The following is a 15,157-nucleotide window of genomic DNA, read 5'->3' on the forward strand; positions in this document are numbered from 1 at the left end:
TATTTTTGTATTCAGAGTGCCTAACTCTGTAAAGCGCCTCATCAGCTTCATACATCTCTATTAATTTTGTAGTTGTCGGCACACACCAATTGTATTTACCGGCAATGTTTATAAAAACACTACAGACGACAGAACGCTGCAGCGATGCTAGCGCTCCATGTGGTAGCATGTCACATTGCAGTGAATAGAAGACAAGCGATTTCTTTGATCAAATCTATAGCGAGGCCCTAGATTTGATCAAATATTGGACGACATTTGTCAAAGTTCCTATTACACCATCAAATACCTTTGACAAAGAAATTTGATAGTGTAATACCGGCCTTATTCCTGATTGGTGCTCGCACCCTAAATCTCACTCATCTTTGATAATGTTAGAAATAAAGGTGTTCCAAGGAAAGTCCATTCTGCAGTTTAGTTAGGTGCAAAAGTTGATGATAATGTGGGAGAGAGGGGAGAGCAACAGGCGGCAAGGGGGTGAGGGGGAGCGGGTGGGTGGATACTAGCTAACGCCTGATTCCACTCAGGTGTAATGGTCTAAGAAAGTTTGGGAACCTGTAGGAGCAGGAGTCTAGTGGGGATGTGGGCGACGGAGTCTCGGCACGGCTGGGCTGAACGGCTGGCCCCGCAGGTGGCTCTAGCGGCGGCGTCCTGTGAGGAGCCGCGGCGCGCTTTGTCCTCCCCCTTCCTCACCCCACAGCCCCCCCCCCCCCCCCCCCCAGCCTCTCCTGCTGCCCCGCCGCTGTCGGCGGCGCGCACTCGACGCTGGGGCCGGAGCCAGAGCCGGCCGGGCATTCCGTCATGCGAGACGGTGTGGTGCGGGCGCCGAGCGGCGGCGGAGCGCGCGGCGGAGGGTGCTTGTGTCTGGCGCTGCTGCTGCTGACGGCGGGCGGCGCGCGCGCGCTGCGCTGCGAGCGCATCAACATCCCCGCGTGCCAGGGGCTCGGCTACAACCTCACCACCATGCCCAACGTGCTGGGCCACGAGGACCAGATACAGGCCGAGAGAGCGGTGAGTACCAACACTGGCAGCGGCGGCGGAGCGTCGTGTGTCGCCCGTGAGCGGCAAGCACACGGGCAGCGCAGTTCAGTGACTAATAAGATTGTGCTCATCACGTGCTAAGTGTAGTGTCAACATCACGATTCGGATTATAACATTAATGCGCGCAAGAACTAAAAAAGTACCGTCACTATCGTCCCCGAGTGGAGACACGGATAGAAGTACATCGTTTCTTCTGTCAAATTCCATTCCGTACATATTTGTTATGAAAAAAATGGCGCAGACTACTGGCTGTGCTCTTAATTCTCTTCCAGCCTGGTGACTAGGTAACGGCTGAAGTATTCCGCTTAGGATCTTGAATGACTTAATTTACTATTAAAAACGACGGCTGGTAAATTTAAGGATCAACGGAAACATATCCACGTCACATACGTCTGATGCTAATTTATACAGAAATATATGTAGCTGTATAATAGTTTTATTTCAAAACCGCAGATAGTTCACGTCTGTGTTGAAAAACATGTAAAGTCCTCAGTGTCCTTACGCACCCTTAGTGGACTATGTTACAGGCGCAAGGGCCTGTGTTGAGAAGTGGTAGAGCCTTGATCCTCGCGTCTTTATTGATTGTACATTAGCACTGCCAGTTAGTTGGAACAGGCGCAATCGAAAAGCTGCCTGGGGTCTGATGACTACAGTGAGTCTGTCGAGCGACGTGAGTACAGTAGGAAGAGATGAAGCGTAGTTTTTTTACTGATATTTCGGCAAGGAAAAAACACTACTCCGGCTATGGCAACAGCTACGAACGTGTCAGCCATTTCATTCGTAGAAAAGGCGTACCTCAACTGTGAGACCTTACTATTTAGTGCCAATGGATGATGGTCAATCGCAATGCATACAGCCCTATTGCCATAGAGCAGTTCAGTTAGTAACTCGCAGATACCGCGCGTTGGCAATAACATCTGTCACGTATAATTTTCTGTTGAACAACAGTCTTGTTTCTGCCACCAGTATGGGAACCACAATGATCAGAGCATTTAATATAAAATTAAAAGGTACAACATGCTCCTGTAGTAAGACACAGTAATGTGTAAGGTGAGCGACTGACGTTCGTCGGGATTGACTCCGGGAGCCCGTCTGTCTCACAAGAGCTCACTAAACGCTTCCCGCTCTGTGATTGTGAAGCCGAAACTTGGTTGAGCGCGGAGACCTGCAGACCACTTCTGCACCTGTGCCTTGTCCGTTAACAGAATGACAGGAGACCAATACTGCAATGGTACCGGACGTCCTGGACCGTTCCCGTTACACAGGCAGCAGCTCACGGGGCATTATAACGCCTGTAAAAAGGACTGCTTGTATGCAGTGCGGTCAGTAGCCAAGTGTGTGAAACCAGAATGGCGAACGCTACAGCGATCTGCAGTATCAAATGTTTTTTATTCCAGTCTTTGATCACAATATCAATCCTTTTGACGATGACGGGTTTCAGGCCGTGATGACCATCTCAGATCTATAATATACAAATAAATACACCTAGTGAGCAGTGTGTCTTTCAACATAATACAGCAATACGTGTCACAATATACTATCATACAACCAGGGAAATGTACAGATAAAATACAGTAAAACGTACCTTTTCTACACCATGTCCTAAAGTGGTAAGGCCATAATGGCATCGTCCAAAGATATAAATATAGTCAGTACAGCATAAGGTGTAGAATAGGCCACATCGACCACACAGTCATTATTGCTACTGGCAACTGAAGTATAGTAGCTACCAGAAATTTTTTTGCCTACATCCTACCTAGATGTCGCTATTGTGGGCTTAGACGTAGTCATCATTTACGCAAAAAACATAATCTGATAAAAACACATTAGGTAAAATACACGTAGCAGACTTTTAAATATTGATAACTATGATAGGTGTATATATTTGTGTATTGTAGATCTGAGGATGGTCATCACGGACTGAAACCCGTCATTGTCAAAAGAATTGATATTGTGATAAAATACAGGAATAAAAAGCATTTGACAGCATTGTTTCACTGTTCGTATACGCGACTATGTCGCAGCTCGTGAGATCTGCAGTGTGTTGGGCGACTCCCATTGACAGGACACCTGTTGCGTGAGAACCATGTCGTGTGTTCAGCGCAGGCGATATGTCTCCCAAAGAGGATCACGGCAGCAAATTCATTCCGTCCTGACGTCCGTGTTCCCCGAGGTGTCACGACTGCCTCCGTAAAGCTGAGGTTGTGGGTTCGAATTGCGCATCTGAAGTGACTACACCGAGCGAAGTGACGCGAAGGTTAATGCACTGTACTCGCTTTGGGGAAGAACGGGATCCAAACGCTCGCCCGGCAGTTCGGAGCTAGAGTTTGCTTCACTTTCCTAAATCAATTAATCCCATTAACGGGATGGTTCCTCGAGGGCGACACAGCCGGTTTCATCATCGTCCTTGTCATATCCTACCTTATACTTCGCTTCTAATCTCGTCGTATAACAGAAAAATTATCACTTTTATCTGCAAGTTAGATCATTGTCTCCGGACTCTTCAGCTAGGTAAATATTAGTATGTTAAATGGAAAGAAAATTGTGGTATGGCGTCCTGTGAACGAATTTCATAAGGGACGGAATGGGAAAGAATGAAGGAGATTCTTTATAAAGCAATCATCCAGGTATTCACGTGAAATGATTTAGAGAAATTACAGAAAATCATAATTTGGAAGGCTGGACAAAGATTCCGAATGTGAGCTCATCGACTAATCCACCAACTTGGTTCGAGGGCGATAGTTTTGCCCCTCCCCCGCGCCAAATGTTGGTTGTTGTGTCAAGACTGATCTGTTAGCGTTGTCAGAGGTCTCGGTTAGCTTGGAACGTGACAATCTGCTTGTGAGCTACCGAAGTCTGTTAATGTGAATACGAACAGATTGCAGTATAGCGTAACGCACTTTTCGTACTGAGAACTTATGCTTCATGGTAAATGACAAAAGGTGTATTACGAAACAAAAATCTCCGACGATTATTTTGATTTTGGTGGAGATATCACATTGAATAGGAAAACTGAAAGGCGCAATAGGGAAAATGGGTATGTGCGTCGAAGCGCATAACTTTCCTTTCTTGGTCCGTAGGAATGTTGCGCGCTATTTGACTGCAACAACGAACAGCGTAGCGAGATCGCAATGTGAGCGGGTATTCTGTGAGTTTTGTTAAGTGCTTTTGCCGCGACAGCGAAAGGAAATGATTCTGAAAACCGAAAAGATGATCTCATAATTATTAAGTGTGAGAGCAATCGGTCGAATAGGCTACAAAATATAAATTTAAGTTGATGAACACAAAAGAATTAATGAGTTATGTCACGTGGAAATGCGTGGCAGTGACGATGAATTTCGTTGTTTGTTTGCGTGGAACCAGATGCCTACAAAAATAACGAATATTGCAATTGCAGAACAAATCCCAGTGGCCCATAAATTAAAAAATGGTGATTATTCTATAATTTTTATACGTCTAGAAGTGCGTCGTGAAACAATTTCATTGGACGGCAACTTTGATAAAATACAATCAAACATCGTGGTCACTAAGATTCACCCACGTGTATTTTTCACTTTCAGTAACAATCACAGAAATGTTAAGTTTTCAGTCACGGAATGAGGGTTCCAATTTGGATGTGAATAATTGGCTTGCGGATGGTGCGGCAACTTTGGTTCAAATGGCTCTGAATACTATGGGACTTAACTTCTGAGGTCATCAGTCCCCAAGAACTTAGGACTACTTAAACCTTCCTAACCTAAGGACATCACGCACATCCATGCCCGAGGCAGGATTCGAACCTGCGACCGTATCGGTCGCGCGGTTACAGACTGTAGCGCCTACAACCACTCGGCCTCTCCGGCCGGCTGCGGCAACTTTGCCAACAATAATCTGTACCGAAATCGCGTTAAGCATGACAAAATCCTGCCTACAGATACATAAAAATTGTTTTCGAAGCTTTTCGTATCCCTCGATTGGTTAGTAATAAATACTTACGTTTAGCAAATTATAGGGTTCATTTCACCTTCTTCAAATTGGTTTAAAATTAACACAATTTCCTAAAGCTTGTGTTACCCATTATTTGTTTACTGTGATGACAAACGGAATGTCAGACAAAGAGAAATGCACGCGAAAGGTATACGTTCAGTGTTCGAATCCCAGGCTAGCACAGCTTTCAAGTACCAGGAAGCCTCAGAATATCAAAATCATTGTACCAAGAAGCCTCAGAATTTCAAAATCATCTAACGACATTTGATAGGAACGGACTGAGTCAAAATGAGGACGCGGTAACGAAAATGGGTTTATTGCGTAAAATCTGTTTGGTATGCTTATGAATCATGCGCTTTCGCCTACGTTAGCGCACGAGAGAGCTCCCTAGGAACGCAGTGTGTGGTGGCGTACACACACACACACAGCGCGGCCTCCAACAGAAGCTCCGCGCCCCGAGTGCGCTACACGTCCACCTACACATACAGGCTCGCGACATCCGCTTTGGCCGGAGGCGACGCCAGATGTGAGGCTGATGTCACGGCGATGCCCCCCGCAGGCGGTGTCCGACCGTGAGCAGCGCCCAACCTGCTGAGTGGTGGTCTGACAGTAGTCAGCGACCGACCGCCTGCCGCGCCTTGTCTTGTCGCCGCCCTGCGGCCACCCAAGCTACAACCTCACTCAGGCTGCGTAGCCGGTGTCTCTGTTGGAAGTCTGCATTTGGTGTCTATGCTCGCTGCCTCTTCGTGCGCAACTGTGACGGAAGTGCAGCTATATGTTTATGACCGCAACCACTCACAAAAAGAAAGTGAAGCACCCGGAAGTGGTAGAGGAAACGAAATGGAACTTCACGAGTTGAGCGAGTATGCGAGGTCAGTTTAAAAACTTTCGGACCTTTGTCCATAATATATATATATATATATATATATATATATATATATATATATATATATATTACGCTTACCTTTTACTTATCGTGCATGGTCTTCTTCGAAATACTCTCCTCCGCAATTGATACACTGCTCCCAACGCCTTTGCCACTTCCGGAAGCAATCTTCGCACGCCTCTTGCTGGATCGCGCGCACCACCGTCTGCGAATTTTCTTTTATCTCGTCCACGTTGCAGTCGTTTCAGCGGAGTGCAACAGCCATGAATTGTCTCGCCACATTTCAGGCTCATTACGTCTCCCACATTCTCGCAGGCGTCGCAGCAAGTCCCGGTAGTACAGTCGATTAAAAAAGTTTCTCCCTGTGGCAACGAATTCATGGTGAGCTAATCCTTCAAAGTCAGAGAAAACTATGAGCATGGCTTTTGATCTCAGCATCATAACCGTAGACCCACATCTGGTCACCAGTCTCTTCAGGAACATCTCGTTCTCATTTGCGCGATCCAAAAGATTTTCACAAATTGCAAGACGAAGGTCTTCCTTGTCTCGACTCACCAGCCGTGGGACGAACTTGGCGATAACACGACGCCTTGGAAGACGCTGTGTCAGGATTTCATGAATGATCCAACTGAAATGTTACATTCTTCTGCAAACTCTCGGACAGTCAGTCTTCAATTGGTACTCACAATGTCGTTGACGTGTCTGACTTCAGCGTCGTCAGTAGATGTCGAAGGGCGTCCTGAACGAGGGTCATGTTTAGCTCGCGTCCGGCCATTTTAAAACCATGTGAACCATTCGTAACACCATTTGTAGCACTCATCACCGTGGGCTTCCTGCCTCAATTGGTATGTCTCTGCAAAGGTTTCCTTGAGTTTTACGCAAAATTTAACGCAGACGCGTTGCTCCTCTAACTCTGCCATCTCAAAACTCGCAAACTGTGCAGCACAACGTTCTACTCAATACAGCACTGAACAATAACTAATAAACACGTAACAGTGAAACTTCCGGCAGTTACACATTGAACTCAGGCATGTGCAGGGATGCCAACCGCATTCCACTCCAACAAACCATTGGCGCGATATTACGAATGTTGCGGAATTTTTTGAACAGATCTTGTATGATGTTATATCAATTCTTACAAAATCGAGCGAATTTACGAATAACTTGTCAATATGAGCCCACTGCACCCATCCGGCCCCGACGCGTGCGCAGATTCGATTGGGAAGGGCGTCACACAGCCGTTGTACCCTCCCCTGAGGCAATCTGGCCCGCAGCTGTTGTAACCGGTCCTCGATATGCTGTATACTGGCATGGGACAGGGTTGACGTCCGAGCTGGTCCCACACGTGTTCCAACGGGAACAGCTCTGCGGATCTTGCTGACAACGGGAATATTTCAACATCATGCAGGCAGTTCATAGAAACACGTGCCACGGGTGGACGAACATTGTCCTCTCCAAAAATGAAGTACGCACGACGCCCGCGACTTACGGTTGTGTCGACAGACTTCCGTCAGTCACAACCAGCCGTGACCTGAAGTCATACCTGACGGCTCCCCACACCATGAAGCCTAGAGTAACACCGTTGTGCCTCGCAAAAACATTGGAAGACTGGGACATCTCCCCAGGCAGCAGCCATACTCGCTGACGATGTTCAGTTCATCATTGAACACAATATTGACCCTGTTCATCAGCAGTTCATGCTCACTAGCCACGGCACCACTCCAAACACAGCCGCTTGTATTAGTGTGTTAACAGCAGCCTACGCATGGAACTGTTTTCCCAAGTTCGTTTGCTGCTACTCTGACCAATGTTGCGGAATGACACAGAATGTTGTATAGAGTCCACGGCTGACAGGCGCAGATGTGAAAGGATTACGACGTGCTTGGTGCACCAAAAGGTGATCATCCCTCGTGGTGGTCAGACGTGATCGAACGGAACCTTCACGAGTGTGCCTGTCCAAACGTTACCATATAAACTCCTGGAATTGGAAAAAAGAACACATTGACACCGGTGTGTCAGACCCACCATACTTGCTCCGGACACTGCGAGAGGGCTGTACAAGCAATGATCACACGCACGGCACAGCGGACACACCAGGAACCGCGGTGTTGGCCGTCGAATGGCGCTAGCTGCGCAGCATTTGTGCACCGCCGCCGTCAGTGTCAGCCAGTTTGCCGTGGCATACGGAGCTCCATCGCAGTCTTTAACACTGGTAGCATGCCGCGACAGCGTGGACGTGAACCGTATGTGCAGTTGACGGACTTTGAGCGAGGGCGTATAGTGGGCATGCGGGAGGCCGGGTGGACGTACCGCCGAATTGCTCAACACGTGGGGCGTGAGGTCTCCACAGTACATCGATGTTATCGATGTTGTCGCCAGTGGTCGGCGGAAGGTGCACGTGCCCGTCGACCTGGGACCGGACCGCAGCGACGCACGGATGCACGCCAAGACCGTAGGATCCTACGCAGTGCCGTAGGGGACCGCACCGCCACTTCCCAGCAAATTAGGGACACTGTTGCTCCTGGGGTATCGGCGAGGACCATTCGCAACCGTCTCCATGAAGCTGGGCTACGGTCCCGCACACCGTTAGGCCGTCTTCCCCTCACGCCCCAACATCGTGCAGCCCGCCTCCAGTGGTGTCGCGACAGGCGTGAATGGAGGGACGAATGGAGACGTGTCGTCTTCAGCGATGAGAGTCGCTTCTGCCTTGGTGCCAATGATGGTGGTATGCGTGTTTGGCGCCGTGCAGGTGAGCGCCACAATCAGGACTGCGTACGACCGAGGCACACAGGGCCAACACCCGGCATCATGGTGTGGGGAGCGATCTCCTACACTGGCCGTACACCACTGGTGATCGTCGAGGGGACACTGAATAGTGCACGGTACATCCAAACCGTCATCGAACCCATCGTTCTACCATTCCTAGACCGGCAAGGGAACTTTTTTTCCAACAGGACAATGCACGTCCGCATGTATCCCGTGCCACCCAACGTGCTCTAGAAGGTGTAAGTCAACTACCCTGGCCAGCAAGATCTCCGGATGTGTCCCCCATTGAGCATGTTTGGGACTGGATGAAGCGTCGTCTCACGCGGTCTGCACGTCCAGCACGAACGCTGGTCCAACTGAGGCGCCAGGTGGAAATGGCATGGCAAGCCGTTCCACAGGACTACATCCAGCATCTCTACGATCGTCTCCATGGGAGAATAGCAGCCTGCATTGCTGCGAAAGGTGGATATTACACTGTACTAGTGCCGACATTGTGCATGCTCTGTTGCCTGTGTCTATGTGCCTGTGGTTCTGTCAGTGTGATCATGTGATGTATCTGACCCCAGGAATGTGTCAATAAAGTTTCCCCTTCCTGGGACAATGAATTCACGGTGTTCTTATTTCAATTTCCAGGAGTGTAGTTGCCGGTCGAGGTGGCCGAGCGGTTCTAGGCGCTACAGTCTGGAACCGCGCGACCGCTACGGTCGCAGGTTCGAATCCTGCCTCGGGTATGGATGTGTGTGATGGCCTTAGGTTAGTTAGGTTTAAGTAGCTCTAAGTTCTAGGGGACTGATGACCTCAGAAGTTAAGTCCCATAGTGCTCAGAGCCATTTGAACCATTTGCCATATAGTCCAACATCAGGTCACTGCCACATCCGGGTGCCCCTAGACATTGTACGATTCGACTATCCGGCCAAATAGAGACCCGTAATGAATCCTCTTACGAACTCTGTGGGGTGCTGATAACGATGTCTCAAACGATTAAGCAGCATCTCCCTCTCCTTCACAGTGGTCATTCAACGTCTGACGCTAGTCACACCTCTTATATACTCTATCAGGCCTGGTAACAACAGTAAACCCGAACAAAACTAATGCACTCTGGTGCCCATCCTGTCACAGGGAATTGCTACGCTAATCATTTACGTGCCCGCCGATGGTGTGTGCTTGTATGAAGTTACATTGACATACAAATATGTCTTCTGGGTGCTTCACGTTTTTTTGTCTGGCAGCTTACTTGAAAAGGTAAAACTGTCGTTAACCGAAGGTTGATTTGAGCAGCAGCCTGCTCTACTAGACTTTGTCGTATTGGAAGTGGTATGGATTTTTTTAAAATTGGAAATTTGTTGTAAGTTCGTATGGGACCAAACTGCTGAGGTCATCGGTTCCTAGGCTTACACACTACTTAAACTAATCTAAACTAACTTACGCTAAGGACAACACACACACCCATGCCCGAGGGTGGACTCGAACGTCCGACGTGGGGAGAAGTGGTATGACGTTGCCTTCCTTCGACCTTCGAATTGACTTATCCAGCCAGTTATCGGGAGAGCCTACAGTTTAACGTGAATCCCAGTCAGGGTGCAACTCGTCATTTTTCGAGTTAAAGAAGACTGCTAGAGATGGAAGCAGTGAATGTGCTTAATTCGTATGCTTTATTCCCTGTATGAACGTGGCGCCACACGTTTAGGACTTTCACCCAGCATCAGTGCTTCAATCAAACAGTAAAATTATCTACATGCTGCACGATCAAATGAAATGTTCAAATGTGTGTGAATTCCTAAGGGACCAAACTGCTGAGGTCATCGGTCCCTAGACTTACACACTACTTTAACTAACTTATGCTAAGAACAACACACACACACCCATGCCCCAGGAAGGACTCAAACCTCCGGCGGGAGGGGCCTCGCAATCCGTGAAATGGCGCCTCAAACCGCGCGTCATCAAATAAAACCTACGAGTATACTAACTCAACCTACTGTAGCAGTCTGTGTGGTGTGCTGGCGCCCGTTCTTTATTTAGTAGAAGCCGCGTAGATTCAACAGATACCGGAGGTTAACTGTAACGGCAATGAAGTCATATTTTACAGTGATGTCTGTAAACGCCGTCAGAAAAAGTGCGTTCACCACAGATCATGACGGAGCAGCGACTGATGTTTGGACGCATTGTTTCTCGCCTTACGGTATACATCGCTGGGAGGACTTCATGCATATCGTGCTCCATGCCTGCTGGATAATATGTAAACAATCTCATATACGTCCACGACAGCTGCCAATTTAAGTGTTTTTCAACTGCTGGTTATTATTACTTTATCAGAATGTGATCGGAAGCATAGATCGTTATAATATGCGACGCTACTTAGGAGGGGCACGTCACTAAAATCTACATCCCTGTTGAAATGTTCAGTGTGGTCTATTAGAAACAAAGAAATTATAAGATTAGAAGCTTTGAAGTGTGGCGTTACAGGAAGCTGTTGAAGATGAAATGAATCAACCGAGTAAGGACTCAGGATGTCGCGCAACGACTAAACGAGGAAAAAAATCCCTAATAAAGAACCAACGAATCATCCAGATGGAGTGATGCGCCACGCATTATGTCATTAACCGTTGCTGAAAATTACGATTGAAAGGGTGACCGAAGAAAAGAATCAGATCAGACCTGGAAACAAGTATATAAGGCACTTCGTCAATGATGCGAGACGCAGCAGTTATGGATAGCTGCCAAATGTCGCAACTGGAGAACTGCATCAAACTAGCATTAGGGTTGATAAATGAAACACACAGATTGTTCGCCTTTCGAAAAGTGCGGACTCGGCCGTCTTTCAAGTAAACCTCTCCAGACTTTTTTTTTCAACGGACTAAAGGAAAACTCTCGTAGACGCCTGTGTCACGTACGTGCGTCTCGTTGCTAATCGAGCCTGTTTGGAAGCGAAGTTGCGCCTTTCCCGGTAGGAGGGAGGTAATACGTCCCGCCGCGTGTCAGGTCTAGGAGAGAGAGGTCGGCGGTTCGAGCCCCGCCGGGGCAGTGGCCGGCGCCGGCCGGCTGTGATCTCGCCGCCGACTTGCCGCACGGCTGCTTCTGCGCAGCTAACGAGGCCGCGACGCCGAGCTCTGCCTACAAATAGCGGCCGGCCGATACACCAGATGGAGGCTCTATCGAGCTCTGTACCAAATTTGCATACTGAGTTACCTGCAGCCTCAGTCGTAACTTACAGCAGACCCCTCGAGCAGAAAAGAGTAAGCAAAGAAGCAGAACTCATCAACGTATATACTCCATAAGCCACACTACGCTGAAGGGCGAAGGGTATTTTATACAATTCCTAGTCATTCTCTTTCCATTTCAAATGGAGCGAAGGAAATATGATTGCTTGTATACTGTTCAGGTTGTTGTTGCCTTGAGTCCGATGATTGGTTAGAGGCAGCTATCCAAGCTAGCCACATCTTATGCATCTCTGCATCTATTTGAAAATGATTACTGTATACAGTCTTCCCACATTTTCCTCCACTGTTCGTATGTTAATAATAGCCATAATGTGTACTGACACAATGAGCGGCCTACAGAAGTAGAAAATAGTGAGTGAGGTGCGCTGGATATTGGCGCAGACGGAAATCGTTACTTATTAGAGGCTTGTGCCGCCATGCTTTGCCGCCAGCTGTCTCTGCGTATGCGTGAACATCTGCACGGCAGGTGTTGTGACAAAAAAGCTGTAGCAACACGTTGGGAACTGTCGCGTTTACCGTGGCTATTCAGTTACTTTAGTACAAGGACTTCGTTCTTCTTTACAGACACGAGGGTAAGAGTTTTAAGCACTTGAACACGCATTTTAGTAGCTATCTTCATTGTTGAAACTTTTCCCTGTCAGTGTATGGCCACGTGCTTACGGAGATGATGGGTTAGATATTTTCAGTGAACACCAAGGTAAAGCGTGCAGTTTCTGTGTTCTTATTGTTGGAGCTTGGAGTAGTTATTCGATTACAAAATTAGCAGCACATACTTGGAATTGGTCAAGTCGATTAAATATTAAGGGTAGCATTAGAAAGGTGAATAGTGAACATGTAAGGAGAGCTGTGGGCTATAGGGAGGCTTATTGTTAGATGTGAGAATTCGCGCGAAGTCTAGCACATATACAAAGGTCACATACACGTCATTCGTAAGATCTATTACAAGTAAATCTACCCGAGGGGTACACTTCGAGGTTGATCGAATTTGAGTATGTTGTGTAGAGCACAAGTAGATACACATTTATACGTGCCCAAAAGACAGTTAAGGGGGTGAAACACCCACTCGAAAAAACTGAGATTAATATATTTGAGTTAATACCCTTGAAAGAGTAATAGATTTAAAAAAACTTCAAATAAAACTTCTATGGTTTTAATGTACGTTACAGGGTACACGTAGATTTGTGAAAAAGCCATTTTTTTCAATATCCCCTCCCCCCGTGCTATTTTGTTATTCATTTAGACATTTGACTAATAGCAAGACGTATAGCATCGTTAATGCCAAATTCAATCACATATGATGAAATGGCATTCCAGAAACACATTTGTCAGAAATGAGCTAGAAATAGTTCTGCGACATTGTACACGCACCCAATATGTGTCTACTTCAATGCCAGTTGTCGTGTTCGGTTGTTTAGTAAGGCTTTCCCAGATAAATATATTCTGAATGTATGTTCTACATATATTGTTCTACGTTTAAAAGTCCAAATAATGAATAAAGCAAGAACACCCAGTCATTTTTCAAACATAAAATGAAAATATAAAGCGGACATCACTCACATAAATAGATACATTTAGCGCATAAAACTTACCGACTGCGGCTATTCTGACTGTTATTGTGTAAACAAGCAAATACTCCAGTTGCAATATTTATAAAAATTTGCCAGTCGAGATGATCATTAGCCAAGTTTACCGCAATGTTTTAAAAATTGTAATAGAAGAATACAAAAATTGTAATACAAGTGGTGGGGAGGTTTACAAAAGCATTCCGAGAAGCAACGGAATATTAGAATAATAATTTAAGTAACACGATGAGGAACGTGTTTTATATAGAATAGATTGTGTTTCGAATATGGCATGTAGCAGTGACGTCCAGTTATGATACAAGAATTGCGGAGGTGTGTTCAGCTTTTTTAATATGAATGTATACAGAACATAAACATTTAATTTCAATCGCTTTGTGAATTAGGCAGAAGTTTGTGCTTAAAGACACTACAAAAGCATTATGGGTACCAAATTCTACTACTTTATATCCCGGTGTGTGGTTGTTTTATTTTCGGTGTTAGAAACTAATGCTTCGTTGTCTAGAAATTTGAAGGACAGCGAACTATTCTACGCATATGCAAGTGAGTATCGAAACACGCAGCACACAAATTTCTTCCTCCCGTATGACCATTTCTTTTGGCAGCTTAGTAAAAGTCTGCCTTACGTCATTCCAAATTACTTCGTGTGCAACGACCTCATAAACTGAAGCGTCTGCAAATTAAAATAACGCTATTACGTTGGGGAAACGACAACAGCCCTGCGTGGTAGTTCATTCCCGAATGTGACGATACGTCGTGTTTGTTTTGTGGGAAAATTTGAAGGTACCATCGACACCGTGAAAATATCTTTATGTAGCGTTTTTCTACAGCTGCCCCTCTCTATGCACACGCTTCAGGTCTTCTTTCAGTCAGCTTTGTTGGTAGTTCAGCAGCCACTGTGAAAACGTAGCGTGTACACTTCCACACACACATGCAGAGAGAGAGAGAGAGAGAGAGAGAGAGAGAGAGAAGGAAAGAGAGGAAAGGGGGCAGAGTGGAACTAAAGGTGCAAATGAAGCTGGCAGCAATGACACGTGTGATGCGGCTGGCCTCTGATTGGCGGCAGCCCGGGCTCACCTTCCGCCATTAAGGATGCAAATGTCTTCATAACAGCAAAGAAAGCAACGCACTTGAAACTCGCGTGCTCAGCGGGTGTCCCCTCTCCACGTTGTTTTTAATTGTCTCTTGGCTGTCAACACAACTTGTTTATTCCAAGGCTACAGTGCCGTGTTAACAGCACGTCCTAAATTTCACACAGCAATAACACTCGTAAGCGCGTCGCTAGGGACAAAGTGAACCGTAACTCTTGTCCCCGTCCACGATCACATACACATTTCATGTGCCTGCAGAGGCTTGATGAATAACGGTTAAGAAGCCGTAAATCGAATATAAAGTTATATGTGAGGATTTAATTTTTTCGTCTTTTAGATTTAAAATGTTAGACATTTGTCTGTTGCAGCACCCCTCTTTTCCCTTTGGAGCCGCGCGGGATTAGCCGAGCGGTCTCAGGCGCTGCAGTCAGGGACTGTGCGGCTGCTCCCGGTGGGGGGGGGGGGGGGGGGGGGGAGGGGGGGGGAGGGTTCGAGCACCACCACCTAAAGAGAAGGCCGCGGCGCGCTCTTGTGATTTCACGCAAAGCGGGCCAGGGTTGGCTTGGCGCTGCGCGTAAGGATTCGAGACGCACGGCCTGCAGATCTTTGTCA

The 15,157-nt window shown here is 46.9% G+C and overlaps 1 protein-coding gene across 1 annotated transcript in view; it reads left to right on the top strand.

Annotated features, from left to right (window-relative positions):
• The first annotated feature begins 792 nt into the window (after nt 1–792).
• LOC126456480 (frizzled-9-like) overlaps nt 793–15,157 on the top strand; it is a 239,945-nt gene continuing 225,580 nt past the window's right edge. Inside the window, exon 1 of the mRNA XM_050092231.1 lies at nt 793–1,008. Coding sequence (XP_049948188.1) covers nt 799–1,008 — 210 coding nt within the window. The 5' untranslated portion in view covers nt 793–798. The remainder of the gene's footprint in view (nt 1,009–15,157) is intronic.

Source organism: Schistocerca serialis, chromosome 2, assembly GCF_023864345.2.
Source record: "Schistocerca serialis cubense isolate TAMUIC-IGC-003099 chromosome 2, iqSchSeri2.2, whole genome shotgun sequence".
In the NCBI taxonomy this organism is placed as follows: domain Eukaryota; kingdom Metazoa; phylum Arthropoda; class Insecta; order Orthoptera; family Acrididae; genus Schistocerca; species Schistocerca serialis.